The sequence below is a fragment of the Heptranchias perlo genome, chromosome 2, assembly GCF_035084215.1.
Source record: "Heptranchias perlo isolate sHepPer1 chromosome 2, sHepPer1.hap1, whole genome shotgun sequence".
In the NCBI taxonomy this organism is placed as follows: Eukaryota; Metazoa; Chordata; class Chondrichthyes; order Hexanchiformes; family Hexanchidae; genus Heptranchias; species Heptranchias perlo.
Genome location: NC_090326.1, coordinates 69,062,362 through 69,077,250, shown reverse-complemented (window position 1 = coordinate 69,077,250; position 14,889 = coordinate 69,062,362). Strand labels below are relative to the sequence as shown.

The window sequence follows — 14,889 nt, the reverse complement described above, 5'->3', positions numbered from 1 at the left end:
GGTTTCCCACATGCCAGGCAGCCAGATTGACAGGCTGGCTGACTGTCGGGAGGGAAAGGAGCCACGAATCGGAGAGGGGGGGCGGGAAGGAGAGAAAGATCATGAGCCCGTGGAGAACATCGGGGGGGGGGGGGGGGGTTCTGACGCCGTGGGGGACAGGGGGTGGGTGCAGTTTGGTGTCTGATGTCGGAGGTGGAGACCTGGGCGGGGGCGGGCCGTGGAGAAGATCGTGAGCCTGGAGGTGATCGAGTCATCGGAAGAGTTGGAGATCGGGAGTCATCGGGAGAGTTGGAGGTCGGGAGTCATCAGGAGAGTTGGAGGTCGGGAGTCATCGGGAGAGTTGGAGATCGGGAGTCATCGGAAGAGTTGGAGATCGGAAGTCATCGGAAGAGTTGGAGATCGGGAGTCATCGGAAGAGTTGGAGATAGAGAGGGGAATCTCGGCCATTGGGGATCTCCCATCGCGGGGTCTCGGCCATCGGGGTGGGGGGGGGGGGTCTCGGCCATTGCGGGGGGGTGTACCATCCTGGGGCAGGGGGGTCTCGGACATTGGGGGAGTCCGATCGCGGCAAGTAAGATTGTTGGGTCTGGAGGAATCACGCCTGCTCCTCCGGGCCCACAAGCAGTGTTATAAAGGCACTCTCCTCATGGATCCGGTCCTTCCCACTTGCTTTCACCTGACATGAATCAGAAGCGATGGGAAACCTGAACAGGTAACGTTAAATTCATTTTACATTTGTAATACACAAAAAATTAAGTGCCTCAACTACTTCAATGAGGTACATTGCCCTTTTAAGTATTGGCCCGCCAGCTTTAAGTGGGGGTGGGACTTCCGGGTGTCTGCTGTGTGTGCGCATCCTAACGCACCTGGGTCAAACCCAGAAGTGGGCGCGGTGGAGCCGGGATGTGGTCCTGCACCAAAAATCTACTATTTTTACTGCCCACTGGTTCTTGGGGGTGAAAATTACCCCCATGTTTCCTCTGAATGTCAAAATGTGCCTTTCATTCTCCTTTTCCAGTGCTTCTCCTCGATGCAACCTGATGGCCAGCATCACAAGAGATGGTTAGCTGCTCTTGAGGTACAAAAGGCTCACGATACTAAGGTGGGATACTCTCATAGCAGCTTGGTCTGGGAAGGACCTGCTGCAGACTGCGTCTCTGGAGCATCTGTTTAGGCAGCTTGGTCTTGTCACCTATGTGGTATTTGCATAGTCCTCCAATTTACAACAGGGACAGTGCTAGAGTAGATTGGTGAGCATAAGTCTGGCTCAGCAGCGCAAGACCAGGGCAAATGGCCGCTATAACACCGGGGCCATTATAATTCAGAACAAAAAATAAGAACAGTAGATCTACAAATGCTGAAGAGATAATCTACAGCAGAGATAATGAGAACCAAAGGGAAGATCCTGCACAGAGACTTGGCTACCTAAACATGCCTGCTTTGATGCATCAGTTTTCTGAACACAAACATACTTAAAACAAATAAAGTGATCAGCTTATTCTTCACTGTGAAATGTGCTTCAGAAGTATGCATCCTCAATATATTAATTTACAAATACTGTGCCTGACAGCTTTTGACATCATATTTGATTGCAATAAATACAGCAGTTAACAGAATAAAACAGCAATAAATTCTACAATTAATATCGTAATTAAGAGCACAAACTCTGCATGGGGTCTTCTACAACATCTCTGTGTAACAAAAACAAATCTACTAGTGTTTACATTGCAGTTCACCAGTTAGCATAATGAACCTTACTGGCAAATTATGCAGCTAGTTAACTTTGGGCATCCTTAGTCAAGAAATTCCAGACAGTAGTTGAATGCATTCCCACAGGTAGGCACTTGTATGTACTAGCTGAAATCCGATTATTATAATGAGAATGAGGTTTACTCTTCAATACATTTAAATTCTCTTTACCTTGCAGACAGGGCCTGTTCTGTATGCACAGATGCTGAAAAAAGATCTCCCCAAAGGAGTGTAATTGATTGCAGACGGGGATTTGGTAATGAAGGGTGCCTGGAGTAAACAGCCTCCTAGTTGTTAATTTGCTAGCAAGGTTCATTGCAGCACTTATAGCTTGTTTACTTGGCTGGCGAAGATTCAGTTTGCATCAGCATGATGCAAACAAAATCCTTCTGCTGTCAATTACAGAGTGTTAAGACACATAAGACCAGCAACTGAAAATTACTTCGATGTACAGTAATCTGAAGGGCAGTGGATGTGTACAGTGGGTAAGATGTCAGCTGGGAGCCTAGATTATGAATATAGCAGGCAAAAGACTGTCTGGCCAACTGTGCTGCATTGTGGGCTCAATAATTTGACTCAGCAGCACTTAGCTACATTACACAGCCATGGATCAAACAGCTTTGCCATGGAGCAGACCAAATCTGCACCCAAGAAATGGTATGTTTTACTTCACAACCAAGTCACATCAGCCTTCTTCTCACTGTTTGATGTGGCCTTGGTTAATTCAGAACATCTGCTAAGGTGCTGCAAAAACCAAATGAATAGCTGCCTTGTAAACAGGTTTTTTCAAAACAGTAAATGAATTACTCTCTGAGCAATTTTGCAGAGGCAAATTGGTAGGAGGCTTATCTGTGGCAATGCTGCATTACTGTGATGTTGAGGGCCACCTCACTACTTTTTCTGAGGGAAATATAGGGGTGAGTTCCATGCCTTAATGGTGTATTAGAATGGAAGCAGATGCAAAGTGATTTGGAGGTGAAAAGCCGCAAAGTAAATATTAATTACCTAATTTGACTCGGATTTCACAGCATTGTCATATCAATGCACGTGAATTTTAGAGGCTGTTGAAAAACAACACACAACACAATTTCTGCAGCTATTTCCATTTTTACTTTACAAAGCAGAATTTTTGTTAAGAAAATTGCCAGCTATATAATTTTAAATTTTTATTATATGTTACTCAGATACTCAGATATGGTACTCTATCGTAGAGTACCATAGAAGGAGGGAACAAAGAAAACAAATCTGGGCCATAAACTGGTTGAATGTTCCTTTTACACGAATTGTAGATTTTCTCCCAAGCGGTGTTCAGGCGGATGGAGCGTGCCACTGGCCGCCCAATGGTCCCGACGCCCAGAGATAGTGTCTTTGGTCTCTTTGTGAACTTTATGAGATAATCTATGAGGTAAACTTATAGGGGTAGATTTTAACTTTGGTCGCACGACATAAATGGGGCTGTAGTGTCATTAAGATAGCTGTGCCACACTTACCACCCCGTTCATGCTGGTGATCCCGTCGCCACCATCCTGAAAGGGTCTGCTGGAGTGCCCACCTGTTTCAGGCGGTAGGCCCTTTTAATTTGCAAATCAGGATCCTATGACATACATAGGACTTCAATTTTTTTTAATCGTTCATGGGATGTGGGCGTCGCTGGCGAGGCCAGCATTTATTGCCCATCCCTAATTGCCCTTGAGAAGGTGGTGCTGAGCCGCCGCCTTGAACCGCTGCAGTCCGTGTGGTGCAGGTTCTCCCACAGTGCTATTAGGAAGGGAGTTCCAGGATTTTGACCAAGCGACGATGAAGGAACGGCGATATATTTCCAAGTCGGGATGGTTTGTGACTTGGAGGGGAACATGCAGGTGGTGTTGTTCCCATGTGCCTGCTGCCCTTGTCCTTCTAGGTCATAGAGGTCGCGGGTTTGGAAGGTGCTGTCGAAGAAGCCTTGGCGAGTTGCTGCAGTGCATCCTGTGGATGGTACACACTGCAGCCACGGTGCGCCGGTGGTGAAGGGAGTGAATGTTTAGGGTGGTGGATGGGGTGCCAATCAAGTGGACAGCTTTGTCCTGGATGGTGTCGAGCTTCTTGAGTGTTGTTGGTGCTGCACTCATCCAGGCAAGTGGAGAGTATTCCATCACACTCCTGACTTGTGCCTTGCAGATGGTGGAAAGGCTTCGGGGAGTCAGGAGGTGAGTCACTCATCGCAGAATACCCAGACTCTGGCCTGCTCTTATAGCCACAGTTTTTATATGGCTGGTCCAGTTAAGTTTCTGGTCAATGGTGACCCCCAGGACGTTGATGGTGGGGGATTTGGCAATGGTAATGCCGTTGAATGTCAAGGTGAGGTGGTTAGACTCTCTCTTGTTGGAGGTGGGCATTGCCTAGCACTTGTCTGGTGCGAATGTTGCTTGCCACTTATCAGCCCAAGCCCGGGTGTTGTCCAGGTCTTGCTGCATGCGGGCTCGGACTGCTTCCTTAACTGAGGAGTTGCGAATTAAATTGAACACTGTGCAATCATCAGCGAACATCCCCATTTCTGACTTTATCATGGGGGGAAGCTCATTGATGAAGCAGCTGAAGATGGTTGGGCCTAGGACACTGCCCTGAGGAACTCCTGCAGCAATGTCCTGGGGCTGAGATGATTGGCCTCCAACAACCACTACCATCTTCCTTTGTGCTAAGTTTGACTCCAGCCACTGGAGAGTTTTCCCCCTGATTCCCATTGACTTCAATTTTACTAGGGCTCCTTGGTGCCACACTCGGTCAAATGCTGCCTTGATGTCAAGGGCAGTCACTCTCACCTCACCTCTGGAATTCAGCTCTTTTGTCCATGTTTGGACCAAGGCTATAATGAGGTCTAGAGCTGAGTGGTCCTGCCAGAACCCAAACTGAGCATCGGTGAGCAGATTATTGGTGAGTAAGTGCCGCTTGATAGCACTGTCGACGACACCTTCCATCACTTTGCTGATGATTGAGAGTAGACTGATGGGGCGGTAATTGGCCAGATTGGATTTGTTCTGCTTTTTGTGGAGAGGACATACCTGGGCAATTTTCCACATTGTCAGGTAGATGCCAGTGTTGTAGCTGTACTGGAACAGTTTGGCTCGAGGTGCGGCTAGTTCTGGAGCACAAGACTTCAGCACTACAACGGGGATGTTGTCGCGGCCCATAGCCTTTGCTGTATCCAGTGCACTCAGCCGTTTCTTGATATCACGTGGAGTGAATCGAATTGGCTGAAGACTGGCTTCTGTGATGGTGCGGATATCGGGAGGAGGCTGAGATGGATCATCCACTCGGTACTTCTGGCTGAAGATGGTTGCAAACGCTTTGGCCTTGTCTTTTGCACTCATGTGCTGGACTCCACCATCATTGAGGATGGGGATGTTTACAGATCCTCCTCCTCCCGTTAGTTGTTTAATTGTCCAACACCATTCACGACTGGATGTGGCAGGAGTGCAGAGCTTTGATCTGATCCGTTGGTTGTGGAATTGCTTAGCTCTGTCTATAGCATGTTGCTTCCGCTGTTTAACATGCATGTAGTCCTGAGTTGTAGCTTCACCAGGTTAGCACCTCATTTTTAGGTACGCCTGGTGCTGCTCCTGGCATGCTCTTCTACACTCCTCATTGAATCAGGGTTGATCCCCTGGCTTGTTGGTTATGGTAGATTGAGGAATATGCCAGGCCATGAGGTTACAGATTATGCTGGAATACAATTCTGCTGCTGCTGATGGCCCACAGCGCCTTATGGATGCCCAGTTTTGAGCTGCTAGATCTGTTCTGAATCTATCCCATTTACCACGGTGGTAGTGCCACACAAAACGATGGATGGTATCCTCAGTGCAAAGACGAGACTTCGTCTCCACGAGGACTGTGTGGTGGTCACTCCTACCAATACTGTCATGGACAGATGCATTTGCGACAGGTTGATGGGTGAGGACGAGGTCAAGTAGGTTTTTCCCTCGTGTTGGTTCGCTCACCACCTGCCACAGGTCCAGTCTGGTAGCTATATCCTTCAGGACTTGGCCAGCTCGGTCAGTAGTGGTGCTACCGAGTCACTCTTGGTGATGGACATTGAAGTCCCCCACCCAGAGTACATTCTGTGCCCTTGCTACCCTCGTGCTTCCTCCAAGTGGTGCTCAATATAGAGGAGGACTGATTCATCAGCTGAGGGAGGGCGGTAGGTGGTAATCAGCAGGAGATTTCCTTGCCCATATTTGACCTGATGCCATGAGATTTCATGGGGTCTGGAGTCAATGTTGAGGACTCCCAGGGCCACTCCCTCCTGACTAATTGCCACTTTAGGTCTCAACAAGCGTGCGCCGTTTACACTTTTCCCAGTTTTGCGGGCGATACTGCTGAAGAGGCCCCAAAAGGGTAAATCTAAAATGATTTTTGTGCGGCCAGGAGCAAAGAAGTGTTTCTGCAGGCCGCACAAAAATAATCCGGGCTGCTGCTGCCCTCGGCTTCAATCACCCCCTGGACCCAGGACTTACAACGCTGCCAGCCGGACAGCCTCCAGGCTGCTAGATACTGCGCTAACCCGATTCAGCGAGCTGCATCGGGACGCCCGTTTCGTGCCTAGACCTCACTGGTTCTATTCAAATGAAGCCTGGGCCTCAAAATGAATCCGGCCTCTTTGCTCTTGGCACAGACAGGTGGCTCGCACACTCTACTGGTCGGCCACCAAAAAGTTAAAATCTTTCATATAGTTGATGAGGAGACCAAAGACACTGGGCATGATTTTTACTTGGAGCCGGGAACTCAGCGGGTGGATAGATTTTCGTGGGTTTCGTGGGAAACCCGGAAGTCAAGTGAGTGCGCTGGAATCTGCGATTGAGATTCAATTCAAGGCAATTATTTTTCCTTCCGCGCGACAGCCTGTCAGTAAGGAAAGCGGATACCAGGTAATTCTGAGATCCGGTGGCGGAGGGAGGGGGGGGAATGGGGGAGGGGTGTTGCTGGTTGGGGGTCTTGGCCATCGTGCATCGGGGGGGGGGGGAGGGTTCTCGGCCATCGGGGGGTTCCTCGGCCATCGGGGGGGGGGTTCTCGACCATCGGTGGGGGGTGGTCTCGGGGTGAATGTTGGTTTAAATCCTAACCAGCAATTTCCGAGAGAGGGGTGGTTGGGCGTAAATGAGAGACCGTGATCCTATGCCAGAATTTCTGCTCAGTGGCGGGGAAAAGCAGGTTTGTCACCCTATCCTGGAATTTCTACTATGTGTTTATGCTCCTACATGGTGGGGATGCATTTAGCCTTATGGTAATTTTTCGGCGGGTTGTTCTCAGATATACACTCATTAGCTTGGTTCCCAATTTTTGCTCAGTGGGTGGGTTTTGATTTTATTTTTTTGCTCAGTTGAGTGGGGGCCACGTTTATTATTCTATCGGGGGATGGAGAAAGTGATGCAATGGTGGTGGCGCGGGGGAGAGATTTATTTTCATTGGTTGCAGTTCAGGTCAACCAAGGGAGATATTTGAACCAAGACAGGGAGGGGAGGGGTGAGAGAAAGGGAGAGGGTGAGAACAGTGAAGGCAGACTGAGTGAGGGGGAGAGGAAGGGTAGGGATGGGAGAGGCAGTAAGGGAGAGGAATGGGGAGGGGAGAGAGGGCGGATAGAGGGTGAGGACAGGGGAGGGAGAGGAGAGAGGGAAAATGAAAGAGGAGGGGAGGAATTGAGAGAGAGCAGAAGGAGAGAAGAAGGTGAGGGGGAGGAGAATAGATGCAGGTGAGGGAGAGAGAGAGGCAAGTGGAGGAAGGGGCGATGAGGCAAGAGCTTGGGATTTATCTGATTTCTGGATGGTGTGCCTTGGTGCTTCCCAAGAACTCAGCAACAAGTCCAATTGGTAGTTTCCTCGGCAAGTTGGAAGTTTGCCGAGCTATTTGCAGGACACGTACACCTCCTCCATCCACAAGTGTAATTCAAGTAGGTTTGTTAATGAACCTTTTCAATCATTTTTGGTTGACTTCTGTGTTTCATGCTATTTGGGATTCATTCTTTGGGGTTGCCCATTGCTCTGAGGGTTCTACTGTTGATTCTGTATGTGTTTCCACCATCCTGGATTTCCACAGATGTTTACTTTTTGCAGGTTACACACCTTGCTGTATTTTTAAGGTACTCGATACGTCCTTATGTTTATAAACAACTTTAGGTTTCTTGTTACTGACCGTATATTGGTGGGGAGAAGCCAGCAGACAACATATACCAATATTAAACAAGTGAAGACCTGCAGCCAATGTACTGAAGTTGAGCAGGGAGTCAACGGGAGCCACCAGCATCTCACACCCAATGCAGCACATGGGTGTGCATTGATGCTGCACGAAGATGAAGGCATGAAGAGCTGGAACCAGATTCAGGCCAGGAATAAGGAACATATACCAGTGTGAGCAGGAAAGAAGCGATGTGATGATCAGTGCCATATAAGTAACATTCATATTTTGAACTTCCTAACAGCACCAGCACTAATATTGGCATTAAGAGATGAAAAGCATAACGGATGTCCCTGACAGTTATTTTCTGCTGCATATGGGAAATGTGGTGGATTCAATCAAAGGACCCGTCAATCATTGCTGAGGGATGACTCAGCTGAGGAAAAAGGACCTTTAGGAACTCTGGTGTAGAAACTAGATTTATTAGAGCCGATATGACAGAGAAGGAGAAAATTAGAGAAAGGGGTGAACTATTTACTGGAAGTGGGGTGGGAAGAAACACAATTCAAATAGTTGTGGGAGTCCAAGCATGTAATAAATATCTATGGAAAGCTTATTGCCAAAGATGGAGAGAGACAAAGTCGGAAGAAGAGATGGACCACACAAAGGTAAAAAATGGATGAGAATTGGAAACATATTTGGAGTGCTATAATTTATATTAGCAAAAGAGTCAAGTTCTTATAAAATGTTATGATTCTTTCAAGTAACTTGACTGCAGATATTGACTGTTTAATATTGGTACATGTTAACTTCAGAATATTCCAATATTTCAGATTTTGTCATCATTCTTAAAAATATAAGCTTGTGCACATACTCAAGTTTGATTCAGGATGTTAACAATTGATTATTTTCTGAATATTTAATTTAATTGAATGAGGGCTGGAAGAGTGAATAGAGACTCAGTGCAAACAACTCTCAGCCAAACGTTTGCCTGAGAGAACTGAGAGACCGCATCGGAGCCGGATTGCGGTCGTGCTTAAAAAAGCTGTTATTTTAACCTCCCACCTATCCCCAGCCCACCCGTTCTTGGTCGCATCTACTGCCACCACATTCTGGTATTGCCACCGACAGGATGTGGGAGAACAATACTCACCCAACCCTTTGTCTGCAATGTGTACCTTGTCTGCTGCAGAGCAATTCAAGTTTTCTGGAATGTGTAATTTGATCCAGTCATTGTCAGGCAGGCTACAGAGCTCGAACAAGGCACCGAGTTCAGAGAGCAGACACCGCTAACACTACCGAGTTCAGAGAACAGACTGCGCTAACACTACCGAGTTCAGAGAACAGACAGCACAAACACTACTAGGAATATAGGAACATAGGAATATAGGAACAGGAGTAGGCCATTCAGCCCTTCGAGCCTGCTCCGCCATTTGATAAGATCATGACTGATCTGTGATCTAACTCCATATACCTGCCTTTGGCCCATATCCCTTAATACCTTTGGTTGCCAAAAAGCTATCTATCTCACATTTAAATTTAGCAATTGAGCTAGCATCAATTGCCATTTGTGGAAGAGAGTTCCAAACTTCTACCACCCTTTGTGTGTAGAAATGTTTTCTCATCTCACTCCTGAAAGGTCCGACTCTAATTTCTAGACTACTCCTAGAATCCCCAACCATCGGAAATAGTTTCTCTCTATCCACTCTATTTGTTCCCCTTAATATCTTATAAACTTCGATCAGATCACCCCTTAACCTTCGAAACTCCAGAGAATACTACCCCAATTTGTGTAATCTCTCCTTGTAACTTAACCCTTGAAGTCCGGGTATCATTCTAGTAAACCTACGCTGCACTCCCTCCATGGCCAATATGTCCTTCCGAAGGTGTGGTGCCCAGAACTGCTGACAGAACTCCAGGTGTGGTCTAACCAGGGTTTTGTATAGCTGTAGCATAACTTCTGCCCCCTTGTACTCCAGTCCTCTAGATATAAAGGCCAGCATTCCATTAGCCTTATTGATTATTTTCTGCACCTGTTCATGACACTTCAATGATCTATGTTTACCATCTTTTGATTTCAGAGAACAGACAGCGCTAACACAACTGAGTTCAGAGAACAGACAGTGCTAACACTACTGAGTTCAGAGAACAGACAGCGCTAACACTACTGAGTTCAGAGAACAGACAGCACTAACACTACCGAGTTCACAAAACAGACAGCGCTAACACTACTGAGTTCAGAGAATGCACAGTGCTAACACTCCTGAGTTCAAATTACCCCCACTGTCTCAAAGAAATGAACTGCTGTCTGCAGGCAACAGAATTTGTCTACAGTGATAAACTAACCTGAGTTGTACCAAGCCACCTACATGTGACTAAGAACACTTAAACCTTGTAAGAGAATTTTCTTGATTGGAGCTAATAACATACAGCACAAAGACATATGAATACCTCAGTCTGTCCAAGCAATGTTTTGTGACGGTCATATTCTTTTATCTTTTGTGTTGTACATTATCAAGGATGTGTGAATATTTAGAATTCAGCTTTGACTTTAAGCCAATTAAATTTCATGGAATCCAGAATCAATTTTCAAGTATTTGTTTTGCAATTATAGATCAGTTCTCTAAAGACGTAAATTCATAAGCTGAAATCTGAGAAATTCACCAGGCCCAAATGAAACCAAAGAACTGAAAGCTCAACCCTGTCAATGGATCACTAAATAACTAAAGTATCCAATAAATGACCCATCCACATATTTCATGAGTGGCAAATTCAGATATCTCTCATTATTGTCAAGTCACAAGTTAAACAATCATATTAAACAAGTTTGTGTAGAACATTACAAAGTGGCATTGATTATAGACACGTTTGATTATTTTTTACATTCCTGGAAGCTGAGCAGTACTTTTACAACACTGCTAGAGCTAAGCCATTACTATCAAAAACAAAAATCATTAAATGAGCCCCAGAGGCCAATGTTCAACAAGTTGTTCAATAGATCCTTGCTAGGAACATTTTTTGTGATACAAGACATTTTTTTAAAAGCCCCACAGGCTGTATAATACATTAATTTTACAGGGAGTTAAATGTACTTGAAACCATGAGGTTCATGGAAATTACAGATAATTCCCCACCCTTCCACCCACATGCACATTCATGCAGACAAAGAATGTTTTGCTGTTTCTTACCATTTTGGCTTCTGAGTGCATTTGTTGGACTTGAGGAGGAGTGCACGGATTATTTAGAGAAGGGCCTGGCATCCCCATGATATTAGAACTCATGGATAATTGCCTATCCATCTTTGAAAAAGAAAAAAAGTATTAGGCAGTGATTTTTAAAAAAACAATGACAATTAAACATTTAACAGGTTAACAATATAAGACAATACAGTTTTCGAAGTTGGTTGAAATCATTAAAATCACGTTTTGAAAGATATATTCTGGGCTGTATTTGTCATTGAATATCAACTAACAGACTAAAGAAGGGACATTTAAATATTTAAGTTTTCTCTGCCAAAGTGCTTAAATAACTGGTGACAATCAATGAAGAATCAGCAGTAATTGTTAATTTTGGAGGTTGCATAATTTGCTAATCCTTCAACATGCTTTAACAAAAAGAAATTATATTCTTGTTTATATGTCATTGTCTGCTTAAGCAAAGTTAGGATTGCTTTAAAGTTAAACAACTATTTCCCCTTATCTGTGTTATCTGATTTCAGTTGATGCTGTGGTAGAGAGCACTATAATAGGCCTCAGTGTCACGTGTGTGAAGAGGAAAATTGGTCAAGATTCTCAATCCAGTGAGCGCTGCTTAAGGTGCGAATGTGTAGATGTAGAATAAAAACAGGATCAAACTCATCTGTGTTGTCCCTTAGGTGAATAGTCTGTTGATACTCACTGTCAAGACTCATACATGAATAATGGCTATGTTGGCATGGCACCAGAGCGGATTGAGCCATACCTCTGCAACAATCAGTGCATTCAGGAGAGGAGGAGAAGGAGGGTAGAAAATTGGGATAGTAAAAGACACTCAGTATTATTTTCCTGTTATTCTTATATATCCTTCTGAACCTGGCTACAAACCTCCACCTCTATTCAGTGGCCTGTAATGCACACCAAGAATTGTACCATTTCAAACATTAACTCTATCCATATAGCTTCTGTCTTAAAACAACCCCTTACATTCTAGCACTGTGATAGAATCCTTCACTAACACTGCCACCGTACCCCCTTTCTTCCCTCCCCATCTGTCTTGAAAATGATATAACCAGATAAATTAAGTTTGCAGTCCTGTCCAGACCTAAGCAAAGTCTCAGTTATAGCTACTATATCATATCTCTCCACAATTATTAATGATTCTAACATCCAATTTTGTTCTGGGTACTTTGTGCATTCATATACATGCCACTTAATCGGGACTCCAATTTTTTTGCAATGTTGACCATTATTCTTTTTTCTGGTTTTCTCATTTTTTTATATCCCTTGCCCCTTTCTACAATAGTGTTTTCATCTCTCACTACCTCATAGCCTCTTTTTTTTTGGCTTTCTTGTGTGAAAATATTTTCTTACTGTTTATTTCAGCTAAGCCTTCTGCTTTGATTCCAACAGTCTTCTTAATCCCGCTCTCTCAAACCCAGACTTTCCCACCAGGAGGGAGCACCTAGTGAACCACCCACCACCAATGATGAGGAGCAAGTGGAAGTGACAGCAGACAAGGGGGGAGAGCAAGGACCTTCCATCCAGTCTGCCTGCTGTTTGTAATAGTGTTGGCACCATGGACTGGCATGAGATGAAAGCATCATGGCTGCTGCTGGGGTACCACACATTCACCCGCATTAACGCATTCACCCGCATTATTCGTCACCACCTGTATGTTGATAGGATCAATACCTTCCTGATTCATAATTACCACAGGGTTGTTATTAACTAGTACACAAGCAATTATGCAGAAACATCAGTAGGGCAAGTCTAAAAATCAGCAAAAATCAACTTTTCACAACCCACTCAGTCCCAAATTTAAAAATGGATAGACTAGAAATCACCAAGCATCCACATTAAATGGGCAAGCAACACACAGAGATTAGACCTGTAAAGATGGGGGTTTCATCATGTAAATAAATTTGGGGGCTTTAATAAAGCCTAGTAGCATGGCCTGAAAAAAACGTTTTACTTCTTTTGCCGTTGAATGGGATTTCATGCACACTCTCCACTTCCTTGCCCTTGTCTTCCATCTGGACTTGCCGTTCGGCGGAGGCGAGGGGCTCCAATGGAGGGCTCGTTATATGAGAGGCCTCCCCCGTACCATTGCCGATCTGGGATGGAGAGTGTTGCACTGAGCAGTCCTATTTAATAGATTTTAAAGTTATTTAACAGACTCTCAGGCCACCTATAATTTTTGCGGCTTGGTCAAGACCGTATTCCAGTTTTTGTTCAATGTGAGAGGTTGTAGCTCTTTTTGCACTATTTGAAGTGGGGGCTCCTCAACTTCTGGCTCCATTTCAGTCCCACACTCCTGATCTTTGGGCAACCTGGTCTGGGGGGGCGGACAAGTCAGAGGACCTCCTCGTGGGTCTGCTCCTGGGCCTGGCCAAGGTGGCCATCTACAGGTTTAGGTCGGACCATTTGGGTGTGGTTGCTCTGGCTGCTTGCCTCTCTTCCGTGATCTTGTCCGTGCCCAGGTGGCCCTGGAGGAGGAGAACACGGTGTCCGCTGGTGCATTCAAGGCCTTCCGCGACCAGTGTGCATCGCAGGGACTGGAGTGCATTGTCGATGGGGATAATAATATTCTTATTTAATCTGTTAAGTTTCCTTTTTTTTAATGATTTGGGTGTTCATTGTTTGTGCCCCTCTAAAAAGGGGGGCACTTTTGTGAAACCCAGTGTATCCTTATTGGTTAAACAAAAGAGTAGAAATCTGTTTCTATAGTAACTCATCATGTTAAGGTGTCTGACCCGGGGGTCTATAACAATTACCAATAATTAGTCCCTGCCTCCAAGCTTAGCACACTTGACTCCAGCTAGCCTCAGCTGTACCTGTACTGTTTGTGTTTGCTGGAAGTCTGGGTTGGGAGGATTGGTTAGACCTTGATTAAGCAAGCAAAGCAAAGCAAAGCACTTTTTTAATAAACAGCTTAAGAACCTCGAATATTCTCCTGTAAGGGAATCATTTAAAACAATTCTAAGTTACTTAAAGCGAAGGTAATCAAACGAACAGAGCAAGAATCAGAGAAATCCCTAAAGAAGATTTGTGAAACTTTGTTTCAGTTTGATAAAGTGCTGCAGAGTAGGCTTATCATCAAGTTTGATGCCCATGGAATAAAGGGGGCAGTAGCAACATGGATACAGAATTGGCTAAGGGACAGGAAACAGAGAGTAATGGTGAACGGTTGTTTTTTGGACTGGAGGGAGGTGTACAGTGGTGTTCCCAGGGGTCAGTGCTAGCACCAATGCTTTTCTTGATATATATTAATGACTTGGACTTGGGTGTACAGGGCACAATTTCAAAATTTGCAGATGACACAAAACTTGGAAGGGTAGTAAACACTGAGGAGGATAGTGATAAACTTCAAGAGGACTTAGACAGGCTGGTGGCATGGGTGGACATGTGGCAGATGAAATTTAATGCAGAAAAATGCAAAGTGATACATTTCGGTTGGAAGAATGAGGAGAGGCAATATAAACTAGAGGGCACAACTCTAAAAGGGGTACAGGAACAGAGAGATCTAGGGGTATATGTGCACAAATCGTTGAAGGTGACAGGGCAGGTTGAGAAAGTGGTTAAAAAGCATAAGGGATCCTGGGCTTTATAAATAGAGGCATAGAGTACAAAAGTATGGAGGTCATGATAAACCTTTATAAAACACTGGTTCGGCCACAACTGGAGTATTGTGTCCAGTTCTGGGACCGCACCGCACTTCGGGAAAGATGTGAAGGCCTTAGAGAGGGTGCAGAAGAGACTTACTAGAATAATTCCAGGGATGAGGGACTTCAGTTACGTG

The 14,889-nt window shown here is 45.2% G+C and overlaps 1 protein-coding gene across 1 annotated transcript in view; it reads right to left on the bottom strand.

The window, feature by feature from the left end:
* The window catches only part of creb5b (cAMP responsive element binding protein 5b), a 132,838-nt gene that overhangs the window by 105,444 nt on the left and 12,505 nt on the right, over positions 1 to 14,889 (bottom strand). Inside the window, exon 3 of the mRNA XM_067995839.1 lies at positions 11,082 to 11,192. Within this exon, the coding sequence (XP_067851940.1) occupies positions 11,082 to 11,192 (111 nt within the window). The remainder of the gene's footprint in view (positions 1 to 11,081; positions 11,193 to 14,889) is intronic.